Below are 26,248 nucleotides of genomic sequence, written 5' to 3' on the forward strand. Positions count from 1 at the left end.
GCAACGCACGTACGTACGTAGCCCGGAACGTAGAAACCAAAAAAGGCTACTGCAGTTTCACCATGTGATTCACGGTTCGAATCCCGGTGAAACCTTTGATAACATCACAAAATTGCCTGATGATTACGTTGGCGGTTTTCGAAATGGGTCCATCGCAATATGCCAGTAAATGTTTCTTTCTTTTCAGTTTCTCTTAGAAAACATAATAATTGAAATTCAATTATTATAAGCCGGTGTTAAGCTCATGAATTCTTAAATATAAGCAAAACAAATTTAATTTTTTCCGTAAGAACGTGTCAACTGATCGCTCTCTCACTAGACAGAGTTGCCTAGTAAACTTTTGTGCGCTAATTTTTGACCGTTTGCAGTTTTATGCAAAAACACCCAATTAAAGTTTGAAAAATTTTGAAAAAAATTCGAAATAATTATGTAAAAGTGCATATTATAAATATGTAATCTGTTTATATTTATTTAATATTAATTCCAGCCTTTTTTTAAATCAAAAATTAAAATAGAAAAAGTTTATGTTTCCATAAGCATGCATTCAAACAGGTCAATGGCAACATTTTTTTCGTTGCCACTACGGGCATAAATTTCGCTCAAATGTGTGTACGTACGGCATATGTATACGTACGTTACACACGTCGGTGGGTAACTGCCGCTTTATGACCATTGGCTAATAAGTGTCAAAGCAAAGCGTTTTAGGTATTTCCGGCGTCTCAAACTAATTAATTTAGAATTTTAATTCTTTAATTAAGCTATGAAATTAAATTCTGAACATTTTAGATAAATATTTAAATTATCAACGGTAAAGGAAAATATTTCTCAAAATGCCCGAACAAATAGCTTCCCAAGAAAAGATGCCAGTATATGATCCTAATATTCTCGCAGACATGCTGCCTGTCTACTATAAACGTCTGTTTCCTCATAAACCATTCTATCGTTGGTTATCATATGGCCTATGTAAGTTCATAATATGTACATTAGGATGGGTCAAATTTATTGTTGAAAAGGCACATCCAGTTCCTGAATCTATGTGTCATACTGAGTAATATTGTCCATGGGACCATAGGTCTGAAATTAATTTCGAGCCTCCGTAATTTTGTTTGAAACTTTTATATACCAGTCCGAATAACGGCCCTCACAAATAAAATACATGAACATAAATGTCAAATTCGGATTCGGATTGGGATATAAAATTTTCAAACAAAACTAGGGAGGTTCGAAATTCATTTCAGACCTATGGTCCCATGGACAATATTACTCAGTATGACCCATAGATTCAGAAACTGGATGTGCACCTGAAGTTTTTTTTCGCCATTTTCCCCCAAACAATTTGACCCGCCCTAATGTACATATTCACAAATTATGTGTTTTATATTTGATAATAAATTAAAATTTTTTGGTTTTTCAGCTGAAAGCGGCATTTTTTCCAATCGTGAATTTTCATATACCCTACATGATGATATATATGTACGCAATCGTTGTTACGATACCCAGAGTGAATTGGAAAGTGATATTTGCTCAACATGTCCACACAAAATCGATATCGGTGCTGTTATGAATACCAAGTATGTTCTAACAACTTTGTGTAACCCTTAAAACTACCTGGATAGCGATGCTTTTTAACGGTAGGCCTAGTAATTTAACTAAAAGAGCCTAGCCATATCCATAACCTAAACATATTTCATTTGGTGAATTCATTAACTTTTTGGATATTTTATTTCTTGTTTTGGATACGTTTTGCCTCAGAGACTTAATATTTGTGCAATTTTCAAATTTGGGCTAGCGTCCCGTACCCATTTTCTTTATTTTAACTCCCAACTTCAACTCCAGGGCAAGGTACATAGACATGATCCAATTCTATGAAAAAATAGGACAGTTTTGTGACTTTTTGGAAAATGTCTCATCACAGAAGAAACATTTTTATTTCCCATTTTTGGATTTCCGATCCTGGGTCCAAAACGCGTCTTTTGACACCCCTCCCGATATTTTTGACGTGTATTACGAGTGTCATGCTGTCGTATAGAATTACCAAATCAAAATCGTCGAAATGTTTAATGTAGAATAGTACAAAGAAATTATTAAAAATCAGTGACATACGCAGCAACGTCAGACATCAAGATCACCTGCGAAACTGGAGGCAGATGTCCTAGGGCTTTCTTTATATATTTTCGAAAACAGTTCCAACAGAACTTGAAATCTCGCGGCCGCGACACTCAAAAATAGCAGCCTGATTACAATGGTATTTAACAAGTTTGTTGCCAGCTCTTGAACGTATTGTAACGAATTTAGTGAAATTCCGCTTATTCCAAATCTTCTGCTAACGTTCGAAACGCTAAACTGTTGAATAAATAACTCCAATATTCAATAATGAAAAAATGGTCTTTATTATACTACTTTGAAAGTACTTCACAATAAACTTCACAACCAATAGCGTGCTTAAATCAAACTGATTACGGACTACTCAGCTTCTGCTGCTTTTATTCTCTCTGCCCAAATGTCTAGACGTTTCTTCTAGAATCCTCTACCTGGTCATCAGCCATACGCGCGTGTATTTGTAGTGTGTAACCATATGCGTGTGTATATGTGAGCGAATTAGTAGCTGATGATGACATGCGTTTGTATCTCTCTGCTGCTTGTATGTATGTGTGTACATGGTGATTAATTTGTTTACGTACATACAAGTGTGGCAGCTTGCTTTATTGTTGTTGTGGCTTTATTTACTTAGGCCCGGTTTTTCGGTACAAGTTCAACTCAGTTTGTCAGTTAAACTACGCTTAAACTTATTCTGCAGTTTTTCAGTCTACTTTAACTGAAGTTTAAGCTAAGCTTAACAGGCCGATCTGCCAGGGTTAAACTCTAGTTAACCAATCAGTTATTTGCGTTCGTACGAAATGGCGTCGAATATACCCAACAAACATTTGGGCTTGAGTACCATTAGAGCGCATGTTAATAACTAGACATACTTCTAAAATCTCAAGAGTTGTTTCGAAACAGTGGCTTAACTCGAGAATCATAACGTACTCAACAAAAGAGGGAACTTTTTATAAAGCAAAACATGCTATTACTTAAGTTGAAAAAATGTAATTAACTACTTGTGGCTCTCTAACTGGACTCAAATGTAAGATTCAATGATGTTGATGAAGGATCTTCGGTGTAGTAGGCGGAGCACGCTACCATCACACCACGGCGGCCGCCTATATAATTTATTCTTCATTAATTACGCTTCATTACTGCTATCAGCCAGGTGTTTATTTCTCACAACAAACAGCTCTTGGTTTTGGTGGTACCTCCTTGGAGATTTTTTTCAACTCCACCTCTACTCGATATATGTATAATGTAAGATATCAACTGGAGAAATGGGTTGAATATTCATTTGAGAACTATACATTTCTCAAAATCTCTCGAAATTAGGATAATAATTGGAAAATATTAATGACGTTGTAGATCAACTGGAAAACTTAATTTTACAAAATTTCTCAATGGTTGGATAGTGAATGGAGAATGAAGTTGGATATCAACTCGACAACTATCTGGTTTGAGAATAATTAAATAATGATGTTGGATATCACCTCCGAAACTAGATATATATTTCGCCGGAGAACTTTTTCCATGTTTGTTGGGTAAACAAAATCCAGCTGTGGCCGTATCTACAAATTATCTAGATAATAAAAAAAACCAATGTTGCCGCACACAACAGCATACCCCAAAGGCGACCTTAAACTGTGACTGGAAAACTGCTGAGTAGTTTAACTGGAGTTTAAATTTGACAAGAGTTTAAGCAAGCTTAGTTTAAGCTTAGCTTAACCAACTGATAAACGGCCTTAGTATCAGATTAGTGATGTGAGTATCACTTAATGTTACTAATATTCATCACAGTAATAAATATGCACATAAATTTAATAAAACGAAAACTCCTTTGTTTAGCTCAATTTTTTATTTAAAAAAATTTTTTTTTCAGACCTAAAAATTTTCGTATTGCAACAACAGCAATGCAACCTGTACAACGTGAATTAGTTTTCGATATCGACATGGATGATTATAATGAAGTCCGAACTTGTTGTACTGGTTCAACGATTTGCTTAAAATGTTGGAAATTTATGGCTTTAGCTTCTCGTCTAATTGATACAGCATTACGCGAAGATTTTGGTTTCGAACATATCCTATGGGTATTTTCGGGACGTCGTGGTGTACACGGTTGGGTTTGTGACCATACTGCGCGCCATTTGGATTCGAAAGGTCGTTCAGCAGTTGCCGAGTATTTACAAGTCTCAACAAACATCAGTATTAATGGCGCTGTTATTGCGCGTGTACAAGTTGGTGAACGAATGCATCATAGTGTACGTCGTGCATTACAGTACGTCGAACCTTTATTCGAAGAGATAGTTTTAGAAGATCAAAATTTATTTGGTAATGCTAAAGGTGTTACTAAATTATTGATGATGATACCGGACGAGATAGCACGCAACGATGCTGAAGCATATTTAAAGAAAACAAATCAAGATGGTGCACATTCTCGTATTGTCTGGGCATCATTTGTGCGATATGCGAATTCGATGCGTACGGGGGGTGCTCAGAATATATGGACGCGTAGACTTAAGCATATTATTGAAGAGATACAATTGGGCGTACTTTACCCACGTTTGGATATCAATGTCACTAAAGGTATGAATCATTTGTTGAAGTCACCCTTTTGTATACATCCTGGCACAGGAAAAGTTTGTGTGCCCTTCAATTGTAATGCAGCGGCGAAATTTGACCCAACCACAGTACCAAATATTGCACAACTATTGCAAGAGATTAACGCTTTTGATGATAAGTCCAAAAGTCAAGAGAGTGGTCCGGAAGATAAGAGTCGCATTAAAGATTATAAAAAGACAAGCATGTTTAAAGGTGTTGTAGTTTTCGAAGAATTTTTGCGCAAATTGGAAAGTAGTTTGAAAACGAAAGCAATTGAAGTTAGTGACCAAAAAATGGATTTTTAGATGTTTAAATTATCCGATTTTTAATTGTTTGTTTTTAGCTCAAATAAAATAAAAAAAATCCAGATTTCAAGGTTTTGATAATAGGGACATACTTATCGTCGGCTTAGAGTGTAAACCTGGGACCTATCGTGTTGTACGATCTGTGTTTTAAAAAAAATAAATTTAAATCGCAATAGCTCTTAAATTCTGTATCAGATTAAAAAAAAAAAAAACCTTAAATAGTGGCTACCCAGCAAACATTTAGTTTAGAAAACGATTAGAAGACGAATCGAATTCTATGGTATTTCTCTAAGGTAGAAGGTTAGAGGACGATTTGCGAAACTGTCGCGAATTATAGCATTCTCCACAAAAAGTGGACTTCGTTCTCGATATCGAGAAAAGGGTTAGAATTCTAATCGAATTCTTACGTCAATTTCTAATGGGTTTCTAATGAGAATTTTGAAGTGATGCGCAATTAATTCAATTATTCAAAATCAGCGAAATTTTTATTGTTTCATTATATCAAACATTTATTTGGTTACCCAACAAACATTTAGGTTAGAAACGATTAGAAAGCGAATCGAATTCTCTAAGGTAAACGGTTAGAGGACGATTTGCGAAACTGTCGCGAATTATAGCATTCTCGAGACCCCAACGGGTAAGGGGGTAGGAATATACCCGCGGTAGGTATGCCTGTCGTAAGAGGCGACTAAAATACCAGATTCAAGGGGTGTGTAGCGCAACCCTTCAGGTTGCCAGCGCAATATATAGCTTCTCCAAATCCAATTGTCAACCTCACCTATCCGCGGCGAATCCTGTTTCACTAACAGACGAGGCTCTGGCGACCCCAAGCTCCTCATGGATCTTGGGGGTGGGGAGGGAGGGGATGGCCTGAAGGTTTAATGTGGCCACATAAATCGTTCCCGAGATGGTCGGGCTAGCACCTTATTGGTGCTGTGGTACCGGAGCGTACCGGATCTGCATCCGGCAAATGACCATCACATCGATAACACTCCCCAAAGCCTTCGGGGAGCAACCTTATCGCTACAACAACAACAACAACAACATAGCATTCTCGACAAAAAGGGACTTCGTTCTCGATATCAAGAAAAGGGTTAGAATTCTAATCGAATTCTAACGTCAATTGCTAATGGGTTTCTAAAGAGAATTTTGAAGTGATGCGCAATTAAGTTCAGTTATTTAAAATCAGCGAAATTTTCATTGTTTCATTATATCAAATACTTTTATTTGGTTATAAGCTTATAAATTATAATAAAATAAAAAAAATTCAAAATCCTATCGTATGTTTCACAGTTTTCAGTACTAGTTATTGTGTTAACATTTTCGCTTCCACTTTTTTCCCCAGGATTGCGCTCGCCATTCGTTTGAGGTACGGATGAGGAAGCGTTTTCTTCATGCCATTTAAATAGCACTTCAATAATCTGCTCGCTTTCCCTTTTTAACTTTTTTTGATCCATTTTCACTTACTAGTATTTATTATTATAAATAAAATAAACTTCTTTCGCAGCTTATAATATTTCCACACAACTTCCACACAACAAGGATGACTGATCATGTCGTGCAAATAATCGATAACTGTGACAATAATCATAACATCGCATTTCTAGTGTTATTGGAATCGTTTCACAATCGAATTCTAACCTAGTTCTCTAACCTATTTTTCAATTCGAAATGCATTAGAGAACTACATTAGAATTCTAATGTAAAGCTACAATATTTCTCTAACGTTAGAAACTGTGTTTGCTGGGTATATGCTTATGTATTAAGAATGAACATATTTCAAAAGCTTTTTCTATTATAATAAATTAAACCGAACTTAAAACTTAAATATATGGGGTGTACACATATAAAACAGTTAAATTAAGTATTTTGAGATTAAAGGTACCTTTTGCACATTTCATAATAAAAAATAAAATAAAAATAATTCAAAATCCTATCGTATGTTTCACAGTTTTCAGTACTAGTTATTGTGTTGAAATTTTCGCTTCCACTTATTTCCTCAGGATTGAGCTCAGCGTTGGTTTCACTAAGGATAAGTGATCATGTCGTGCAAATAATCGAAAACTGTGACAATAATCATAAAATCGCATTTCTAGTGTTATTCGAATCGTTTCACAGTCAAATTCTAACCTAGTTCTCTAACCTAGTTTTCGATTCGAAATGGATTAGAGAACTACATTAGAATTCTAATGTAAAGTTACAATATTTCTCTAACGTTAGAAACTGTGTTTGCTAGGTAGGAGTACCCATTAATAATTCCATAGTTCGTTATAATTTTTCCAAATAGGTTGAAAGATTCATATTGTAACGAATTTAGTGCAATTCCTCTTATTTGCAACCTTCTACTAACGTTCGAATCACTAAACTGTTGAACAAATAACTCCACTATTCAATAATGCAAAATGGCCTTTATTCAAGTATTTCACAATACTACTACTTCTCGACAGATAGCGTGATTAAATCAAACTCATTGCTGATTGCTCAGATTGTGATCTTTTATACTCTTCGCTTTCCTCGTTCCATACTTCTAGACGTTTCCAGAATTTACTTAGTTACAAGCTATAAAATTATAACTACAGATGTACGTGTATAGCTTCTCATATGCGCGTGTGTATGTGAGTGATACTTGCACAAATTATTGCCCACTTTTGGGAGTATCTCAGATATACATATGCATGTGTTTGTGCGTTTATTTCCACTGCTTGTATGGACATATGTGTAGACATAATGACTAATTTGGTTATGTGCATACAAGTCACTGCACAGTATCGGCTTAGAGATGATAGTATCCCTTAGTGTTGCTAGTATTCGTCGCAATATTTATCGTGCTATATGTCGCTAGTTAACATATGCCGTTAATCTGATTCATCATTCCAAAGCTATCGTGATTTAAAAAAGAGTTTGGATCATGGATCGTAAAACGTAATACGAGCCTTGCTGCTAAGTTTAATTTCTGTCGAAATTGATTTTTTAATGTGTGGAAAATAGAGAGATATTACACCTCTCCCAGAAAAAACAATGCCATTCTTTGGTGACTATAAGCAAAATAAGTGGACCTTATGTTGAGTTTACTCCTTATGATTTAAATGAAATAGACGGCTATGAAAAGACGTCTAACAGTGCGTATACGTAACATCTTTTTTTATACTCAGCGTGCTTTGCACACAGAGTATATTAACTTTGATTGTATAACGGTTGGTTGTACAGGTATAAAGGAATCGAGATAGATATAGACTTCCATATATCAAAATCATCAGCATCGAAAAAAAAAATTGATTGAACCATGTCCGGGCGTCCGTACGACCGTTAATACGATAACTTGAGTAGATATTGAGATATCTTCACCAAATTTGGTACACGAGCTTATCTGGACCCAGAATAGATTGGTATTGAAAATGAGCCTAATCGTATGATAACCACGCCCACTTTTTCTATATATAATATTTTGGAAAACACAAAAAACTGATTATTTAGTAAATAATACACCTAGAATGTTGAAATTTGACATGTGGACTGATATTGAGACCCTTGATAAAAATTTGTAAAAATATTCAAAATGGGCGTGGCACCGCCCTTTTGAGATAAAATAAATTTTACAAATATTATTAATCGTAAATCAAAAATCGTTAAACCTATCGTAACAAAATTCGGCAGAGAGGTTGCCTTTGCTATAAGGAATGATTTGAAGAAAAATTAACGAAATCGGTTAAGGGACACGCCCACTTTTGTATAAAAGATTTTTAAAAGGGCCATGGCCGAATAAAATAAGCTATATCTTTGCAAAAAAAGAGCTTTATATCAATGGTCGTTCTTGTCCCAAGTGGATTTATAACAATAAATAGGAAAAACTTAAATTTTTTTAAAATGGGCGTGACACCGCCCCTTTTATGACTAAGCAATTTTCTAAGTTTCCGGAGCCATAACTCGAAAAATTAACGGATCGTAATAAAATTGGGTACACAAATTTTCCCTATAGCGGGAAATATTTCTAGAAAAAATGGGCGAGATCGGTTAAAGACAACGCCCACTTTTATATAAAAGATTTTTAAAAGGGTCGTAGACGAAAATAATAAGCTATATCTTAGCGAAAAAGAGCTTTATATCAATAGAATTTTACTTTCTAAATTGAGTTATAACATTCAATTGGAAAACACTAAAATTTTTGAAAATGGGTGTGGCACCGCCCCTTTTATGACTAAGCAATATTCTATATTTCGGGAGCCATAACTCGAAGAAAAATTAACGCATCGTTATAAAATTAGGTATACAAATTTTCCCTATAGTAGAAAATATTTCTAGTAAAAATGCACGGGATCGGTTAAAGACCACGGCAACTTAGATATAAAACAAGTTTAAAAGGGTAGTAGACTAGAATAATAAGCTATAACTTAACAAAAAATAGTTTTGAATCAATGATATTTCAGTTATCAATTTTTATTGTAAGAGGAAATGGGGAGACACTTTTTTTAAACGGGTGGTGCCACGTGTTATGTAGACAAGTAATTTATCTGAAATGAAATGTATAATTGAAGCTCACGCTGAGTATATAATGTTCGGTTACACCCGAACTTAGCCTTCCTTACTTGCTATTATTTAGTTCAAAAGTGCGTACACAGCTTAAAGCTATGGACACAGTTAAGCTAAGGCCACACTGAGAGGCGCTCCACTCATTTCCCTATTTGATCTACATTGCCGCTCATGGCCACGCGGCGCTGTGCTGCTGCCGTTTGGTGTGAACTACTGCATAAGAATGCATGCAAAGAATACTTCGCCGCGCAGTGTAGTGCAGCTAAGTGTATCCTTAGCTTTATTTTCCCTACATTAGAAAAGATGGTTGCCTCCTCCATAATAATCCTCAACAAGGCCAGGCAGTGGTGTGCAATAATTCAATATCCAGTGGTGGAGTTCACTAACTTTTAATGATGTGATCTGTGGAGATTTTAACTAACAACTTTTCGCTTACGATAACGCATGCGCCATCGTGCAATTTACTAACTCATTTTTAGCATGGCTAACTAGGTGATCATTATTATTTTAAATAGAAGAATAATGAAATGCATTTCGCCGATAATCTTAAAATTATATATATATACTAGCAAGTACCCGGCTTACTTCGTTACGCCGCAAAAAGTAAATCTATTCCCGCATTTTCTTCCACACTGGAGCAGAACTTATCGTATATTAATCGTTGCTCATTAGTTAGCTTTAGCTCATTTTCTAATAAAAAGTGGTGCAGCTCATGGGTATTGTGCGTAATTTCGCACATTGTGAAATCCTTTATACGTTTCTCTGCATATAAAAAACCAAATTATCAAGATGAATAAGGCCTGTATTAAATATGTCTTCAGTAAAGTCCATTTCAGGATCATTACTATGGCGCACATTATGCAAATTATCTTCACATAAATTTTTGCAGAACAAATTCCATAAATCTGCTGGATCAGAAATTTCGCAATAAATAAGCATGATAGAAAAGAGCTCTCTCATTTTGTACGCGCTCTCAGAGACGGTAGCATCAAAAAATATATTCTTCCAATGACTATCATCCTGCAGTAAGTCGTGCCTGGTAAACTGCTCGATATGTTGGATATAGTTGACCATCTACTCGACGTAAATCAGTGAAAGATGTCGGTCCTCGAACATGATGTAGTAGTAGTCTAAGATAAAACAAGTAAGGACGGGGCTTCATATCTTTCATGAATGGGCTGAACAATAATCTTATCCCGTTCGTAATCTCCAAATAATCGGATGTATAAGATAAGAAATATATAGTGAACAGATGTACATACCTAAACGATTTTTAAGATAAATATAAAATAAAAAATGGCAAAAAACCCCCTTATCTGAACGATTGGTTGTATGGGATATATATAGCTCCGATCGAAATGATTTTTGCAGGAAATCTATGATATTGTTACGAATATTAGCAAAACTAAGGGGTGCTGCTATCACACTGCATGGGTTTATTAACATCAGAACAAGACAGGATAGTGAGGTTGAGAAATAAGTGGTACGATCATGAACTGACCGAAATTAACAAATTAAAAATCCAATTGCACTCACAAGCCAGAAGATCTGGTGAATTTTCGGAATATAATACGGTTGCGAAGTATTATAAGAAACTAATCAAAATTAAAAAAATTAAGTATATGGAGAAAAATATTGCCTTAAATTCTTCTGATAGGAAATTAATGTGGAAACACCTCAAGCAAGCAGTAAACTTAACTGAGGTGCGTGACAATATCCTGACAGTGATTGTAAATGGTATAAGATATGAAACACCCGAGGATATAGCTCAAGCATTGAATTCCTTCTTTGTTGATAGTATTGGTGACATAAATCGAGAAATCGAAACTTTGGATAGTGGCGACAGTGTGCAATACACGGTTAGCACATGTCTGAAATTCCAAGAAGTTACGGTTGATGATGTCATATTGGTAGCTAAAAGGTTAAAAAATAAAATCGGAGGAACAAATTTACTATCAGAAGGAGTAATTAAGGATTCGGTGTCTTACATGGGACATTTCTATGCGGATATCATAAATAAATCATTAGTAGAGGGAATAGTGCCTGACGCATGGAAAATATCAACAAATAAAAAAATAAATGTAAGGCGCGATAACCTCCGAAGAGATCTAAGGCCGAGCTTCTCTTCCAATTTGCGTCGTGCTCCTCTTGATTTTCCCTACAAATTGACCGGATGGGACCTACATGCTTTATGCCGACTCCGAACGGCATCTGCAAGCAGATGGGTTTTCACTGAGAGCTTTTCATGGCAGAAATACAACCGGAGCGCTTGCTAAACACTGCCGAGGGGCGACCCCGCTTAGAAAAATTTTCTTCTAATTGAAAAACCTTATTTCTAAAATTTTGATGTTGCTTTGCCGGGAGTTGAACCCAGGGCATACGGTGTGATAGGCGGAGCACGCTACCATCACACCACGGTGGCCGCCAAAATATCAACAATAGTGCCAATAAAGAAGGTAAAAAATTCATTAAAGGCAGAAGATCTGAGACCGATCAACACGTTGCCGAATATCGAAAAAATTCTAGAAACAGTAGTAAAAGATCAGCTCATAAGTTACTTGGAAATAAATAAAATACTAATTAAAAAACAATCCGGTTTCAGAGAAGGCCACTCTTGTGAAACGGCTTTAAATTATGTAATATCGAGTTGGAAAGAAGAACTAAATCAAAAGAAAAGTATACTTGCGGTTTTTATCGACTTGAAGAGAGCATTTGAAACTATAGACAGAAATATAATGATTAAAAAATTTGAAAAAATTGGAATTAGGGGCAACGAGCTGCAGTGGTTTCAGAGCTTTTTAGGTAACCGAAGACAAAAAACAGCCATTGAGTCAGTTGTCTCGGAAGAGGTATTGACAGGAATTGGATTGCCACAAGGATCGGTTTTGGCACCGGTCCTATTTAACATATATATAAATGATATATCTTCGGCGCTAAAACATAGTAAAATAAGGCTGTTTGCGGATGACGCACTGGTCGAAGTAAGTGAACTTGATATCATGTTAGCTAGGAGCAAAATGCAGGAAGACTTGAACACCCTATACAGGTGGCTTTGTAACAATAAGCTTAAACTTAATGTTAATAAAACCCATTTTATGGTCATATCTAGAGCGATGAATAAGGAATCTTGTAATATCGAGCTAAAAATAATGAACTCAAACATTAACGAAGTTAAAACTTTCAAGTACTTAGGGGTTCAGATTGATAATAAATTAAAATTTAATGATCATATTGATTATATAGTTGCCAAAATAGGCAAGAAAATTGGTTTTTGGAAAAGGTCATGCAAATTTATCAGTAGAAAATACAAACTGAAAGTGTATAAATCCATCATAGAGCCGCATTTCATATATTGTCCCACAATATTCTTTATGGTCAATGTAACTCAGGTAGATAAGCTACAAGTTATGCAAAATAAAGCTATGAGATTTATATTAAACATGAGGTATGATACTCCCATTAATAACATGATAGAAGCACTAAACTGGTTGAGTATAAAACAGCTCATATTCTACCACAGTATGAAATTTGTATTTAATATTAAGCACGGTAAATTACCAACATACCTCAGCGAAAAGCTTAGATATGTAAATGATGCACATTCATACGTAATCAGAGAAAACAATAATTTTAGATTACCTCTTTTCAAAACAGAAGTGGACAAGCAAAATATATTTTATAAGGGCCTGAAATATTTCAATGAACTTCCTAATCACATAAAAAGTAGTAATAACTTCAATACCTTTAAAAAAAAGTTTATTGGAGCATTGTAAAACCCTTCCAATAAGATAAAGTTTTTTTTCTTTTATTTTTTACATGACATACCGATACTGGAGCGCGAAAAGGGAATGGTAATACTGGTAGCAGCAAAATACAATGCACCCGGCCCTAAGGAAAAGAAAATCAGTCGCCACCTGTAACTCCAGACAGTTCCAACAACAAATGTCGCTGGAATTCGGTATTTTCAGCCTATATTTACTGTTGCTGATCGGGATCACTCGCATTCCGACAGCATTAATATAACAATAAAATTATATGATGTGTAACCAAAATAAGGTCAAACAAAAGTTGGAGCAGGGGGATTGGAAACACGTCCTTTTCAACCTCCCAATATATTTTGAGATGTGCTGATCGGAATCTTCATGCGTTCCGACAGCGTCTTTACTAAACAAAGTTGAGGGGTGATTGGGTACACTTCAATTTCCAACATCCAAAGACATGTTTAGCTGTGTAGATCGGAGACCAATACATTCCGACAGCTTAAAATACAAATATAATTGAAAAATATAAGTTCCAAATTTTGTTGCCTTAAGCTGGGAGCCCTGGAGGATTGGAAACGCGTCCTTTCCAACCTTCCTTAAATGACTGGCTCCCAGACTCGTCCGTTTGTTACGCCAGTAAATATGCTGATCGGAATCACATGGCAATCCAACAGCATATTCAATAGAAATAAATGATATAATAATGAATTGTACTTAGTAGTTTAAGTTTTAGGCCTAAACAGCAGTAATAATAAATAAATTAAAAATCTCTAAGCCGATGCTAAGCAGTGACGCGAATTCACATCAATAATTCAATCATTATGTATCTACATAAACGAAACAATAATTGCGTATACACATATGTACCATGTACGTATACGAGCAGCGGAGAGTCAATGTACAAACACATGCATATATCTGAGATACTCCTATAAGTATGCAATGAGAAAAACTATAAAATTGTACAATTATAGTTACAGCTGAGAAGTTTGAGAGCTGCTGGACTAGTAGATTCTGGAAGCGCCTAGAAGATGTATAAAATTGTGCAATTGTAGTTACAGCTGAGAAGTTTGAGATCTGCTGGACTAGTAGATTCTGGAAGCGCCTAGAAGATGCGAAGGTTGAAATCAAAGAGTATAAAAGGCGACAATTGTAGAGGCGCTGGAATTCAGTTTGATTTGAGCTATCAATCAGTTTGGTTATTAAGCAAGCTATTCGTTGCACAGTTTGAGTGTTATTGTGAAGTACTTTAAATAAAGGCCATTTTGCATTATTACAAATTGGAGTTATTTATTCAACAGTTTAGTGATTCGAACTTAGCAGAGGATTGCAAATAAGAGTATTTGCAGCAAATTCGTTACAATATATTAGAATATATATCACCAAGTTTCACGTTTTTATTTTGGAAACTAAGGGAAAAATGGCCAAAAACCTTTCTATATGAACGATCGGTTGTTTGGGATATATATATTATATAGCTCCGATCGGTTGTATGGGATATATACTGTAACGAATTTACTTGCAAATCCTATTATTTGCAATCCTCTGCTAAGTTCGAATCACTAAACTGTTGAATAAATAACTCCAATTTGTAATAATGCAAAATGGCCTTTATTAAAGTACTTCACAATAACACTCAAACTGTGCAACGAATAGCTTGCTTAATAACCAAACTGATTGATAGCTCAAATGAAACTCTACTATTCAAAATAATACTGCTCTTGCTCGCTAGATAGCGTCTTAGTCGAAACTGCTTGATAACTCAAATCAAACTGAATTCCAGCGCCTCTAAAATTGCAGCCTTTTATACTCTTGGATTTCAACGTTCGCATCTTCTAGGCGCTTCCAGGATCTACTAGTCCAGCAGCTCTCAAACTTCTCAGCTGTAACTACAATTGCACAATTTTATAGTTTTTCTCATTGCATACTTTCAGGAGTATCTCAGATATATGCATGTGTTTGTGCATTGACTCTCCGCTGCTCGCATACGTACATGGTACATATGTGTAGACGCAATTATTGTTTCGTTTATGTAGATACATAATGATTGATCTATGGATGTGAATTCACGTCACTGCTTAGCATCGGCTTAGAGACGATAGAATCGCTCAGTGCTGCTAACATTCGTTACACTGCCCTTCACCTAAGTCTGATCGTCCCGATCAGACAAATCTCCCGATCTAAACGTCGCTTGCATCTCCAAATGTACCACTCTTCTACTCCGTGGTTTCTCAATGCTTTGTATGCGGTAGATGGTATCACTGATCTTCTTCACAACCTTGTGCGGGCCTCCCCAACTGTACCGAAATTTGGCTGGAACACCTTTCCGCCGGTGAGGGTGGTTTAACAGTACCAAATCTCCCGCCAAGAAACCTTCCGAATTTAAGTTCTTGTCATGCCAGTGTTTCATCTTACTACTCATTACCCTGGGCCGTTCCTTCACACTCTGTTGTTTGGCCAATGAACTACTTCGTAGAGCTTGCGCTGGACGGATTTGCTTTGCATAATCAGTATCGTTCCGACGCTTCACAACAGTAGTGTGCCTTGGCTTGAAACCACCCTTGCATTCTTTCTGCGAAATCCTTTCCTTCATTTTAGTACGTCCGTTAGGGCTTTTCAATGCCAGTGTTTCTCTCACAGGTACCTTCGGTTTTGATTTGTTTGGCCCATTTGTTCCATCAACCTTTACCTTTGAATGTCGTGGCCTTTGTCGAGTCTTCTCCACCAGTACCCGATTACTGCTGAGCCCTTTTTCCAAACTAAAGTTAAGTGGTATGTCCTGGTTCTTTTAGCGCATAATTTTTCTCCGCATATCGATCCTGATGCCATGGTCAACCAAGAAATCCACTCCCAATATAACTTCATCAACAATCTCCGCCACAACGAATTTGTGTAAAACCATGACCTTCGCAATTAAGACTTCACAGATCACTTCTCCCCGGACTTGGTTATACTCGCCAGTGACCGTACGCAACCTCGCTCCAGGTAACAGTTTTACTCTCCTGTTGACCAAGTCAGATCGGATCAAGGAATGAGATGCGCCCGTATCTACAGTCAGTATACGCTCCTTGCCATCCACATTCCCTCCGACGGTAAGACTGCTTGATTTCCTTCCAATTTGCGACACAGATATCACAGGACATTCAATAGCCGGGGCAAGTTTTCGTTCTTTACATCCGACACGCTCTTGCTCATTTCCTCCAGCTTTGCGTTTACGGCCACCCCCATTGTTGGAACTATTAGGACCAAGATCGCAGTGACGTGCAATGTCACCGGACTTCCCGCATTTGAAGCATTTGATAACTTTTTCACTCCGCTTTTGTGATCCTTTCAGCGCCTCCAATATTGCGTCTACCCACTCTGGCCTTTCTACTTCCACACGGCGTGCTTTGAAAACTGGCTTACACAGAAGCGACGCTGTTTCCTGAATCAGAGCTTGTGACACCGTTTCTGCGAATGTGGGTTTTGGGTTTGCATATGTCGCTCGCTTCGTTTCTACGTCCCGTATGCCGTTTATAAAACTCTGGATTTTTACCCTCTCGGTGTACTCCACGGGTGCGTCCGCATTTGCCAAATGAGCCAACCTTCCAACATCCGAAGCAAACTCTTGCAAAGTCTCATTCGCTTTTTGGTAACGGTTTTGCAATTCTATTTGATACATCTGTTTCCTGTGTTCGCTTCCGTACCTTCGTTCTACAGTAGCCATCAATGCGTCATAACTGTTCCGTTCGTACTCTGGAATAGTCTGTAAGATTTCCGCGGCAGGCCCTTTCAGTGCCACGAACAGAGCTGCAACTTTATCTTCAGCATTCCACTGGTTCACTGCTGCGGTCTTCTCAAACTGTAGCTTAAAGACCTGAAAAGGAACAGAACCGTCAAAGGATGGTGTCTTTACCTTTGGATTACTCGCTGAAACTGTTGGGCGATTTATTTGCAACTCCTGTATACGACCTCTCAAAGCTTCTATCTCGGCATCCATTTTGTCCTCGAGCTGTACAATTTTTGTATTCTGTGCTTCTAACTGCGAAGACATTTGTGCCACCTGCAATGATAAGCGCTCCTCTTGTGCTTCCATCTTGGATGTAATCTGTGTCGACATTTCTGAAATACGCGTTTCTTGTGCTTCAATCTTCGATGTTATTTCTGACGACATTTCTGCAATACGTGTCTCCTGTGATTCCATCTTGGATGCCATATGTGTTTTCTGTTCTTCCAGTTGAGTTTCCATCTTGGATGTTATACGTGTCTCTTGTGATTCCAGTTGAGATGCCATTGTCGATGTTTGAGCAGATATTGCAGCCAAAATCATGTTCAAGTCTGTGCTCGTAACTGTCTGCGTAACTGTCTGCGTAACTGCCTCTTCCATTTTTGTTGTTTCCTCGCCATCAAGATGAAAGTCATACTCTTCCAAGTCAATTCCTTCTACTTCCATTGCCTCTCGTAGCCGTGCCTGAAGTTCGAGTTTAACGCCGCTTGTATTCAATCCACGGCTCTCCAACTCCTTCTTCATTTGCTGGATCTTCAATTCACTGAACTTTGCCATGTCCTTGTTGTCCTCCGGAATTTATTCAACAATTCCTCTTCTGACACCAATTGTAGCGAATTTACTTGCAAATCCTCTTATTTGCAATCCTCTGCTAAGTTCGAATCACTAAACTGTTGAATAAATAACTCCAATTTGTAATAATGCAAAATGGCCTTTATTAAAGTACTTCACAATAACACTCAAACTGTGCAACGAATAGCTTGCCTAATAACCAAACTGATTGATAGCTCAAATGAAACTACTATTCAAAATTATACTGCTCTTGGTCGCTAGATAGCGTCTTAGTCGAAACTGCTTGACAACTCAAATCAAACTGAATTCCAGCGCCTCTAAAATTGCCGCCTTTTATACTCTTGGATTTCAACGTTCGCATCTTCTAGGCGCTTACAGAATCTACTAGTCCAGCAGCTCTCAAACTTCTCAGCTGTAGCTACAATTGCACAATTTTATAGTTTTTCTCATTGCATACTTTCAGGAGTATCTGAGATATATGCATGTGTTTGTGCATTGACTATCCGCTGCTCGTATACGTACATGGTACATATGTGTAGACGCAATTATTGTTTCGTTTATGTAGATACATAATGATTGATCTATGGATGTGAATTCACGTCACTGCTTAGCATCGGCTTAGAGACGATAGAATCGCTCAGTGCTGCTAACATTCGTTACAATACTATATATAGCTCCGATCAAAGTGATTTTTTCAGAAAATCTATGATATATTGAAATATATATCACTGAGTTTCACGTTTATACTTTCTAAATTAAGGGAGAAATGGCCAAAAACCTTTCTATCTGAACGATCGGTTGTGTGGGATATAACTATACATATATAGCTTCGGCCAAAGTGATTTTTTCAGGATATCTTATATGATATTGTAACGAATTTACTTGCAATTCCCCTTATTTGCAATCTTCTGCTGAGTTCGAATCACTAAACTGTTGAATAAATAACTCCAATATTTAATAATACAAAATGGCCTTTATTAAAGTACTTCACAATAACACTCAAACTGTGCAACAAATAGCTTGCTTAATAACCAAACTGATTGATAGCTCAAATCAAACTGAATTCCAGTGCCTCTATAATTGCCGCCTTTTATACTCTTTGATTTCAACCTTCGCATCTTCTAGGCGCCTCCAGAATCTACTAGTCCATCAGCTATCAAACTTCTCAGCTGTAACTACAATTGCACAATTTTATAGTTTTTCTCATTGCATACCTATAGGAGTATCTCAGATATATGCATGTGTTTGTGCATTGACTCTCCGCTGCTCGTATACGTACATGGTACATATGTGTAGACGCAATCATTGTTTCATTTATGTAGATACATAATGATTGATCTATGGATGTGAATTCACGTCACTGCTTAGCATCGGCATAGAGATGACAGCACTCCTTAGTTTTGCTAATATTCGTAACACTGCCCTCCACCTAAGTCTGATCGTCCCGATTAGACAAATCTCCCGATCTAAACGTTGCCAGCCTTTCCAAATGGACCACTTTAATTTTGGTCCGTGGTTTACCGATGGTTCCTATGCGGTACACTACATCGTTGATCCGTTTTACAACTTTGTATGGGCCTTTACACTGCAATTTCGGGGACAAACCTTTTTTACGTTGTGGGTTGTATAACAGCACCAAATCTCCTTCCTGAAAACCTTCTGAATTAATTGCTTTATCGTATCTGGCTTTCATCTTGTCACTCATAATCTTTGTTCGTTGCCTTATCAGATCATGTATTTCTCTTAGCTCTTCTTCCAAATCACTAGTGGAATTCTTGACATTTCTCTCCGCATTGGCATCTATCCCAAACTTCAAATCAGCCGGCAGTCTAAGGTCATTGCCAAAAATTACTTTTGCAGGGGTTTGGCCCGTTGTCTCGTGCACTGCTGATCGGTAAGCCATCAAGAATAATGGTATGCGGGTATCCCACTCTTTATGGTACTTGTCTACTACTTTCCTTAAGTGCTCCTCCAATGTTCTATTGAATCGTTCTACCATACCATCGGATTGAGGATGCAATGCAGTTGTTCGTGTTTTTCGAATGCCCAATGATTTACACATTTCCTGGAACACAGCTGATTCGAAATTCCTGCCTTGGTCAGAATGTAACTCCATTGGTACACCATACCTTGCAACCCAATTGTTTACAAACACTTCTGCTACCGTTTCCGCTTCTTGATTTGGGATTGGGTATACCTCTGGCCATTTGCTGAAATAATCCATAACTACCAGTACATATTTGTTTCCGCCGTTGCTACTAGGAAATGGACCGGCGACATCCATAGCGATCCTTTCAAATGGCGCACCTGAGTTATATTGCTTCATCTGGCCATGACTTCGGGTTTTTGGCCCTTTCGCTCTGCTGCAAACCCCGCAGTTCGCAATCCACTCAGTCACCGACTGACTGCAACCAACCCAATAGAATCTCTGTTTAATCTTCTCGAGCGTCTTCGTGATTCCAAGATGACCTCCGCTTGGACCATTATGCAGTTCGCTGAGCACGTCAGGAATCCTCTTTCTGGGAACAACTTTCAGTTTCTTCTTGCATTTACCATCCTCACTCTCCCATACTCGATGAAGGCAACCGGATATCAATTCTAAACTGTTCCACTGTGCCCAATATGACTTCGCAATGGGACTCTCTGCTGACATCTCTTCTCTGTTTTGTCTTTCGTTTCGTTCGAGCCCTTGCATAACACGTGACAGATCTGTATCTTCTAGCTGACACCTTCTTAGCTGTTCCTTGTCCCATTCATCTGTACATGTTATAGTCATTAGCCGGACATCTATAATGTCTTCTTTAGCCTCGGCTTTTGAACAGTGCTTGCATTCCAAACTACATGGTCTTCGTGACATTGCATCGGCATTTCCATGGGTACTACCTTTTCGATGCTCAATCGAAAAGTCATAGCTTTATAGTCGCTCAATCCACCGTGCCAATTGTCCTTCCGGATTACGGAACTGCAGAAGCCATTTTAAAGCTGCGTGATCTGTCCTAACACGGAATCGCTGGCCGTAGAGGTATTTGTGAAAATGTTTAATGCACTCTATGTAGCGGCAGCCTGTGGGTTAATGCAACATTGCAAAAGTCCGAACACCGCCGTATCTGTGTGTTAACAGCAACGGAGTTACCCTTATGTGTGTTAGTAACGTGATTTGGATGTATGAATATGTATCTGTTAGTGTGGGTGAAATTGGTATCGTCAAAGTTTATGTCTGTCGTTTCCCGCCAAAATAGGGTGTATGTATTGGTGTCTTTCGTTCTTGAGTGAAAGTGGTGAGAAAGAAATGCTTTCGATCTATGGGGTACGATCGCCAAACGATGACAGGGCATGTCTCAAATGTAAAGTACATGCAAGTGAGTGCGGAAGCTACTAAAGCCGTTTTAAGTGGAAAAAAAGTCCTTTGTAAAAAAAAAAATAAGTTTCGGTTTACGTTTGTTACTAACCGCGTTATTGGCCCGTTAAGCACCGGCACATAGGAAAAAACAACTCGGTGTCCTGGATCCTATTCAGGTGAGTCAGTGAAATCCCCAGCCCCAGTCCCTGGTGCATGTGGACTATTCCTGAACATAAATAAAATTGTTAAAAATGTAAATTAAATTAAATAAAATTAAATACCTAAAATTCATAAAATTGAATAAATAAATATAAGTAAATACAAAGATAATGTGAAGTAATAAAATTAAATAAAATAATGAAAGCTAAAAATAAAATTAAGTTTGAATAAATTAACTAAAATTATAAAATAAAATAAAATAACGTACATAAATACATAAAGTCCAACATTTGAGTAAAATCTAATACCTAGATAACATTAAATATACAGATAAAATTAAGTAAAATAAACTAAAATCAACTAAATAGATAAAATGACAAATAGGTATATTGGAAAAAAAAAAAAACAAAAAAGGCATATAAATACATAAAATTACACAATTTAATAAAATTCAATAACTATAAGAAATAAACGATACAGTGGGCAAAACAAAGATATAAGCTAAATAAAGTTCACATGCATCTAAATGTTCCCTTATTTGCTATGACCCAACCCCTGAAACTGTTTCTTTTCCCCTCGAATAGATCGCGGCGCTAAAGGTAAAGCCTGCCACATCGACCACCACCATCGAGTACTTCATACAGGAACTTGCCACAACACACACACTAAAGTCAACAAAAAAAAAAGCAGGGTAGTAAGTTGGAGAAGACAAGAGGAAGCATACAGACGGTGCCAGGCCGAACATCAAAGGGGTAAAAGGGCATCTTGGCGCTCCTATCCTGGCACCGCCATCATTGTTGTGGATTATACATTTATTGCAGCAGAGGAAAACATCGAAGAGGGGAGGAGGAGCAAGTCTCGAGCCACTGCCGAGCAGAGACCAAAGATTACTTATCCATTTTCTTGTGGACATTTTTGTTTGAATTACGTTGTTTGCATTAGGGTTTTTTTTTTTATTAGTCTGTTCTATTGAACACCATTGAGTTAGCCGTAAGGTAATTTAGTTTAATAATTTTTGTTTGGTTTCATTGTTAATTTTTAATTTTTTATCCTTTTTCTTGCACCCTAATATTAATAACTAACTTTCAATTTCGTAAAATTCTTATTAAATTTTAAGTACACATGTGAATATATGTGTATATAGACACATATATGTATGTCACCAAGCCCCCAATTCGGCTATTTTTCCTTTTTGTAGGTGATGACGTATTTTATTTTTTTTGTTTATTTTAACCAAAACCACTAGATTCTCTTTTAATTTCCTACCTTTGCTTTGCCTATCTTCCCAGTAAATTTGTTTCTTCTATCACACAATTCCTTTGCGCGTATTCGCTTTTGACCATTTTTTTTTTTTTTTTGTTTTTGTTCTCATTTCTTTCTTGGCTTTTTTCTTTTGTACTTAAATTCCGCCAGGTCAATAGAGTTTTTTTATCTTCACAAAGTTCACGTTAGCCACCTCTTTTGCACTATATCAATCTTGATTTTTATCCATAGCTTTTTTTTTATTTAATTACCTTTTTATTTAGTTATTAATATTTTTTTTTCCGCATAAGAAAAGGGAAGAGATATTTTACTTCGATTCGGACCGCGACCGCATGTCCGAATAAAGTCAAATCAGAAAATATCTCCTCTCCCACTAACATTGGTAGATTGGAAAAACTTCCAACATAGAATCCGCTCATAGGTATATGTCAGTTTATATATGCACTTTTAACTTTTCAGCCCACCCCCCTCTCTTCGACGCAGGCGCCTTCGTTGCTGGGTAGATCGGTGAGTGCTAGTTATTAAGTTATGTTAAAGTTTGCTTACACTATGTATATACATAAACATATATATATACCACACAATTGAGCGTATGCATAACAGTGGCGGTACGATAATTCCGACCTTTGCTTTTGGTGCTTTGACAATTTTTTTTTGTCCCTCGCGGACCGTGACTCTAAAAGCCTCTTTTTTCTCATTAATCATTTACCCTTGTATTTTCATTATCTTACCCCCATTATTTTTATCGTTTCGGCTTTTTTTCATATTTTCATCTTGAAGTTTTCTTTGTCTCATTTATAGAAGTATAAAGCGGTATATAAGTACATACATATACCAATCTATATACGTATATACGTAGCCTAGCCTAATTATTTTCCTTTTTACTAATTATTTGAATTAATTGGATTAAATTTGTTAAAACTGAATTAAGTATTAGAAATAAATTTTATTGATAATATAGTTATTTTTTGGTGGATTGTAAATACCTTTTTTTAATATATTTTTCGAGTGGATTTCCATCTTGTCCTTTTTTTAACTTTATTGCCAATTAATTTCGTTTTCGAGTTAAACCTTATTGAACTACACGTTGAATTTACCAGCCCTTTTTTATTTAGACCTTATTTTATGGTTGAAGTCATTTCAAAAATGTCAGGCTAATTAGGCATCAATTTGGTGTGGGTGTTGCACGGGTGCATTAGAGGAGACGTAGATGTGAGGATACCGTGACGGACTAGACAGATTAGGGACATGGGACATTGACGGACGGACAAATGTCAGGCTAAGGGGACGTTGCTAAATTTAGGAGTCACAGCGACGTCCAAGGCTGCGTCAAGGTTTTACGCAGAGTGGGAGGGATGACTCCACCTGACACGGACAGACCTATTCTTCCAGCTTTCCTTTCCTTTTCATAGATTTCAGGCATGAACCTCTCTCTTGTTTGTATAACCGTGGGTAAGGCGAGTGAGCAAAAACTCACCCCGCCCGACGAGCTAGCAGGGGCTTGCCAGCATGCTAAATGCCACCTCCGCCTTGCCCCAACGGTCAGTCATACAACAGTGGCGCCCAACGAAATAGCCCAATTTTCAATTTCAAGTTTTTCTTAATTTCAGTTCCATCTTTATTTTGTTTTATTTTTGCATTCCTAAAAAATTTTTTTTATTTTTCCAAGAAAATGTTGTCTTTTTTTTTATAACTTTTCCTTTCTTTCCTATACCCTTTTTCCCATAACTCTTTTCTTAACGATATCTGATGTTTACATTTATAACTTTTACCTTTCTTTCAATTTCAGTTTTACTTCTCTGACAGGACTGAGACCGTTGTAGGGGCAACATCGCTTGGATCTGTCCGACGCGATATGTGCCACTACAACAAACACAAGGGGGGATACTCGTCTTGCCGTAGAAGTTCCTTTTGTAAGCTGTAACGCTTATATAAGTTGTATTCGGCGGTAAGACTAGTATATAGACAAATAGATGTTGTAGCGTGTAGGCGACTGTTTGAGCTACCGTGTACTTAGTCCAGCACTGCGTGCACGTGAGGTTTGGAGTCAGCCTACACGAAGGCGATTGGAAACAGTGTGGCAACCATGCTTGAGGCCTGGGCTTGTAGGCTTGTAGTGCTACACTTAATACACGGACGTATTTGGGTGACTTACTTGACTAGGACCTAGACTAGTGACAAACGGACCACTCACTCACATTCACTAGGACCTCGCCGAGGTGCAACACCAACACACACCAGTAACATTTATAATTATTTATATAAACAAAAATTGAAGCAACAACAAAAAAATACCTGAAAAACAAAAGCGTATACAAATATATTATAATTAACTCTACGTATCTACCACCACGTGTGTTTTAATAACACACGGATATTCCTGTTTTTTTTTTTTTTTTTGGTTGAAAAGGTAGATTCTTTTTATTCCTTTTTGCTAAATTTAACTTTTAAAGGCTATATTTGATCTTTATAATTTTCTTTGTTTAATAACATATATAGATACATATTTTTTTTTGTCGCCTTGTATTGGATTTTAGCGTAGGCTTTGAATAAAGTCGAATTTGGGTTTGTATTTAAACATTTTTTTGTGTTTTTTTTTTTTCTTTTACTCACTTTTTCATTAAGTATCATTCTTTTTGGAATTTCGGTTGCTTATATTTTTTTTTTTTATTTTTTACTAGTCTTTAGACATAATAGTTCATAAGTTCTCAACATTTAAAATTTCTGAATTTTTGATTGACCCGTTCGTGAGCTAGGTTTAAAGTTCATATATGAAGTTTTTTTTCTCTCTTACTCATTATATTATTACGTTATTGAATTTTCGTTTAAATTGCTTTACTATTTAGGAACATTTGGATTGGTTGAATTTTTTTGATTCCAAATAGGTTTCCTACTATATTTTTTTTATTACTTTTCAATCCCTTTTCTATTATTACCTACGTCCAATCAGTCCGTCCGTCTAGTTTTAGAGTAACCGAAACGTTTTCTTTTTCTGGGTGGGAAAGTAGTTTTTCGAGGAAAATCGACGAACTTTTTAATATGTCCGACACGGAGCAGGAGGGAGCAGCTGGTGGAGTGGTTGGCGGATCAGGACCCGGGGCTATCCCTAGACGCAAGGAGCCATCAAAGGACCAGGGTGCTGATGTGGCGGAACAGCGGCAAGGCAGACCAACTTCAACGGCCATCAACATAAACCAGCTGAGCCATATGATGGCAATGATGGCGCAACAAAATGAGGTGATGGTGCAGTATATGGACGAGGTCCGCAATATCCACGACAACATTGCAAACCTCAGTAACCGAGTCGCTGTGATGGAAACCTCGGCGCAAGGGATAGGTAGCCGTCCTGGTCAGTCATCGACTCCAGAGAGGAATGGTAGGGATGAAGCAGCCAACCAGCGTGTCGATTCAAATGCTGCGTTGGGGGGTTCAGGTTCCTCGAGGAACACCCAGGACCCACCGAAATGGAAGAAGTTGGACCTGGACAAGTGGCACGTGAAGTTTGACGGTACGAGTAAAGGAATAACGGTGGAGAGCTTTCTGTTTAGAATTGAGAAGTCGCGACAGCAACATAATATTTCACACTTTCAGCTCTTCACCGACTTCCACTGTCTCGTAACGGGCTCTGCCTTGAAGTGGTACTGGCAGGTCT

At 37.2% G+C, this 26,248-nt stretch overlaps 1 protein-coding gene across 5 annotated transcripts in view; it reads left to right on the forward strand.

The window, feature by feature from the left end:
- Prim1 (DNA primase small subunit) overlaps positions 1-26,248 on the forward strand; it is a 54,243-nt gene that overhangs the window by 15,623 nt on the left and 12,372 nt on the right. For 2 of the 5 annotated variants that reach the window (XM_067787987.1, XM_067787989.1), the window contains exons 2-4: positions 787-963; positions 1,415-1,571; positions 3,965-4,668. In XM_067787987.1, the coding sequence (XP_067644088.1) occupies positions 831-963; positions 1,415-1,571; positions 3,965-4,668 (994 nt within the window). In that variant the 5' untranslated portion in view covers positions 787-830. Of the gene's footprint in view, positions 1-786; positions 964-1,414; positions 1,572-3,964; positions 6,930-26,248 lie in introns of those variants that run through there. The other 3 variants (XM_067787985.1, XM_067787986.1, XM_067787988.1) reach the window with 2 other exon arrangements.

This window comes from Eurosta solidaginis, chromosome 5, assembly GCF_040869045.1.
Source record: "Eurosta solidaginis isolate ZX-2024a chromosome 5, ASM4086904v1, whole genome shotgun sequence".
NCBI classification, from domain to species: domain Eukaryota; kingdom Metazoa; phylum Arthropoda; class Insecta; order Diptera; family Tephritidae; genus Eurosta; species Eurosta solidaginis.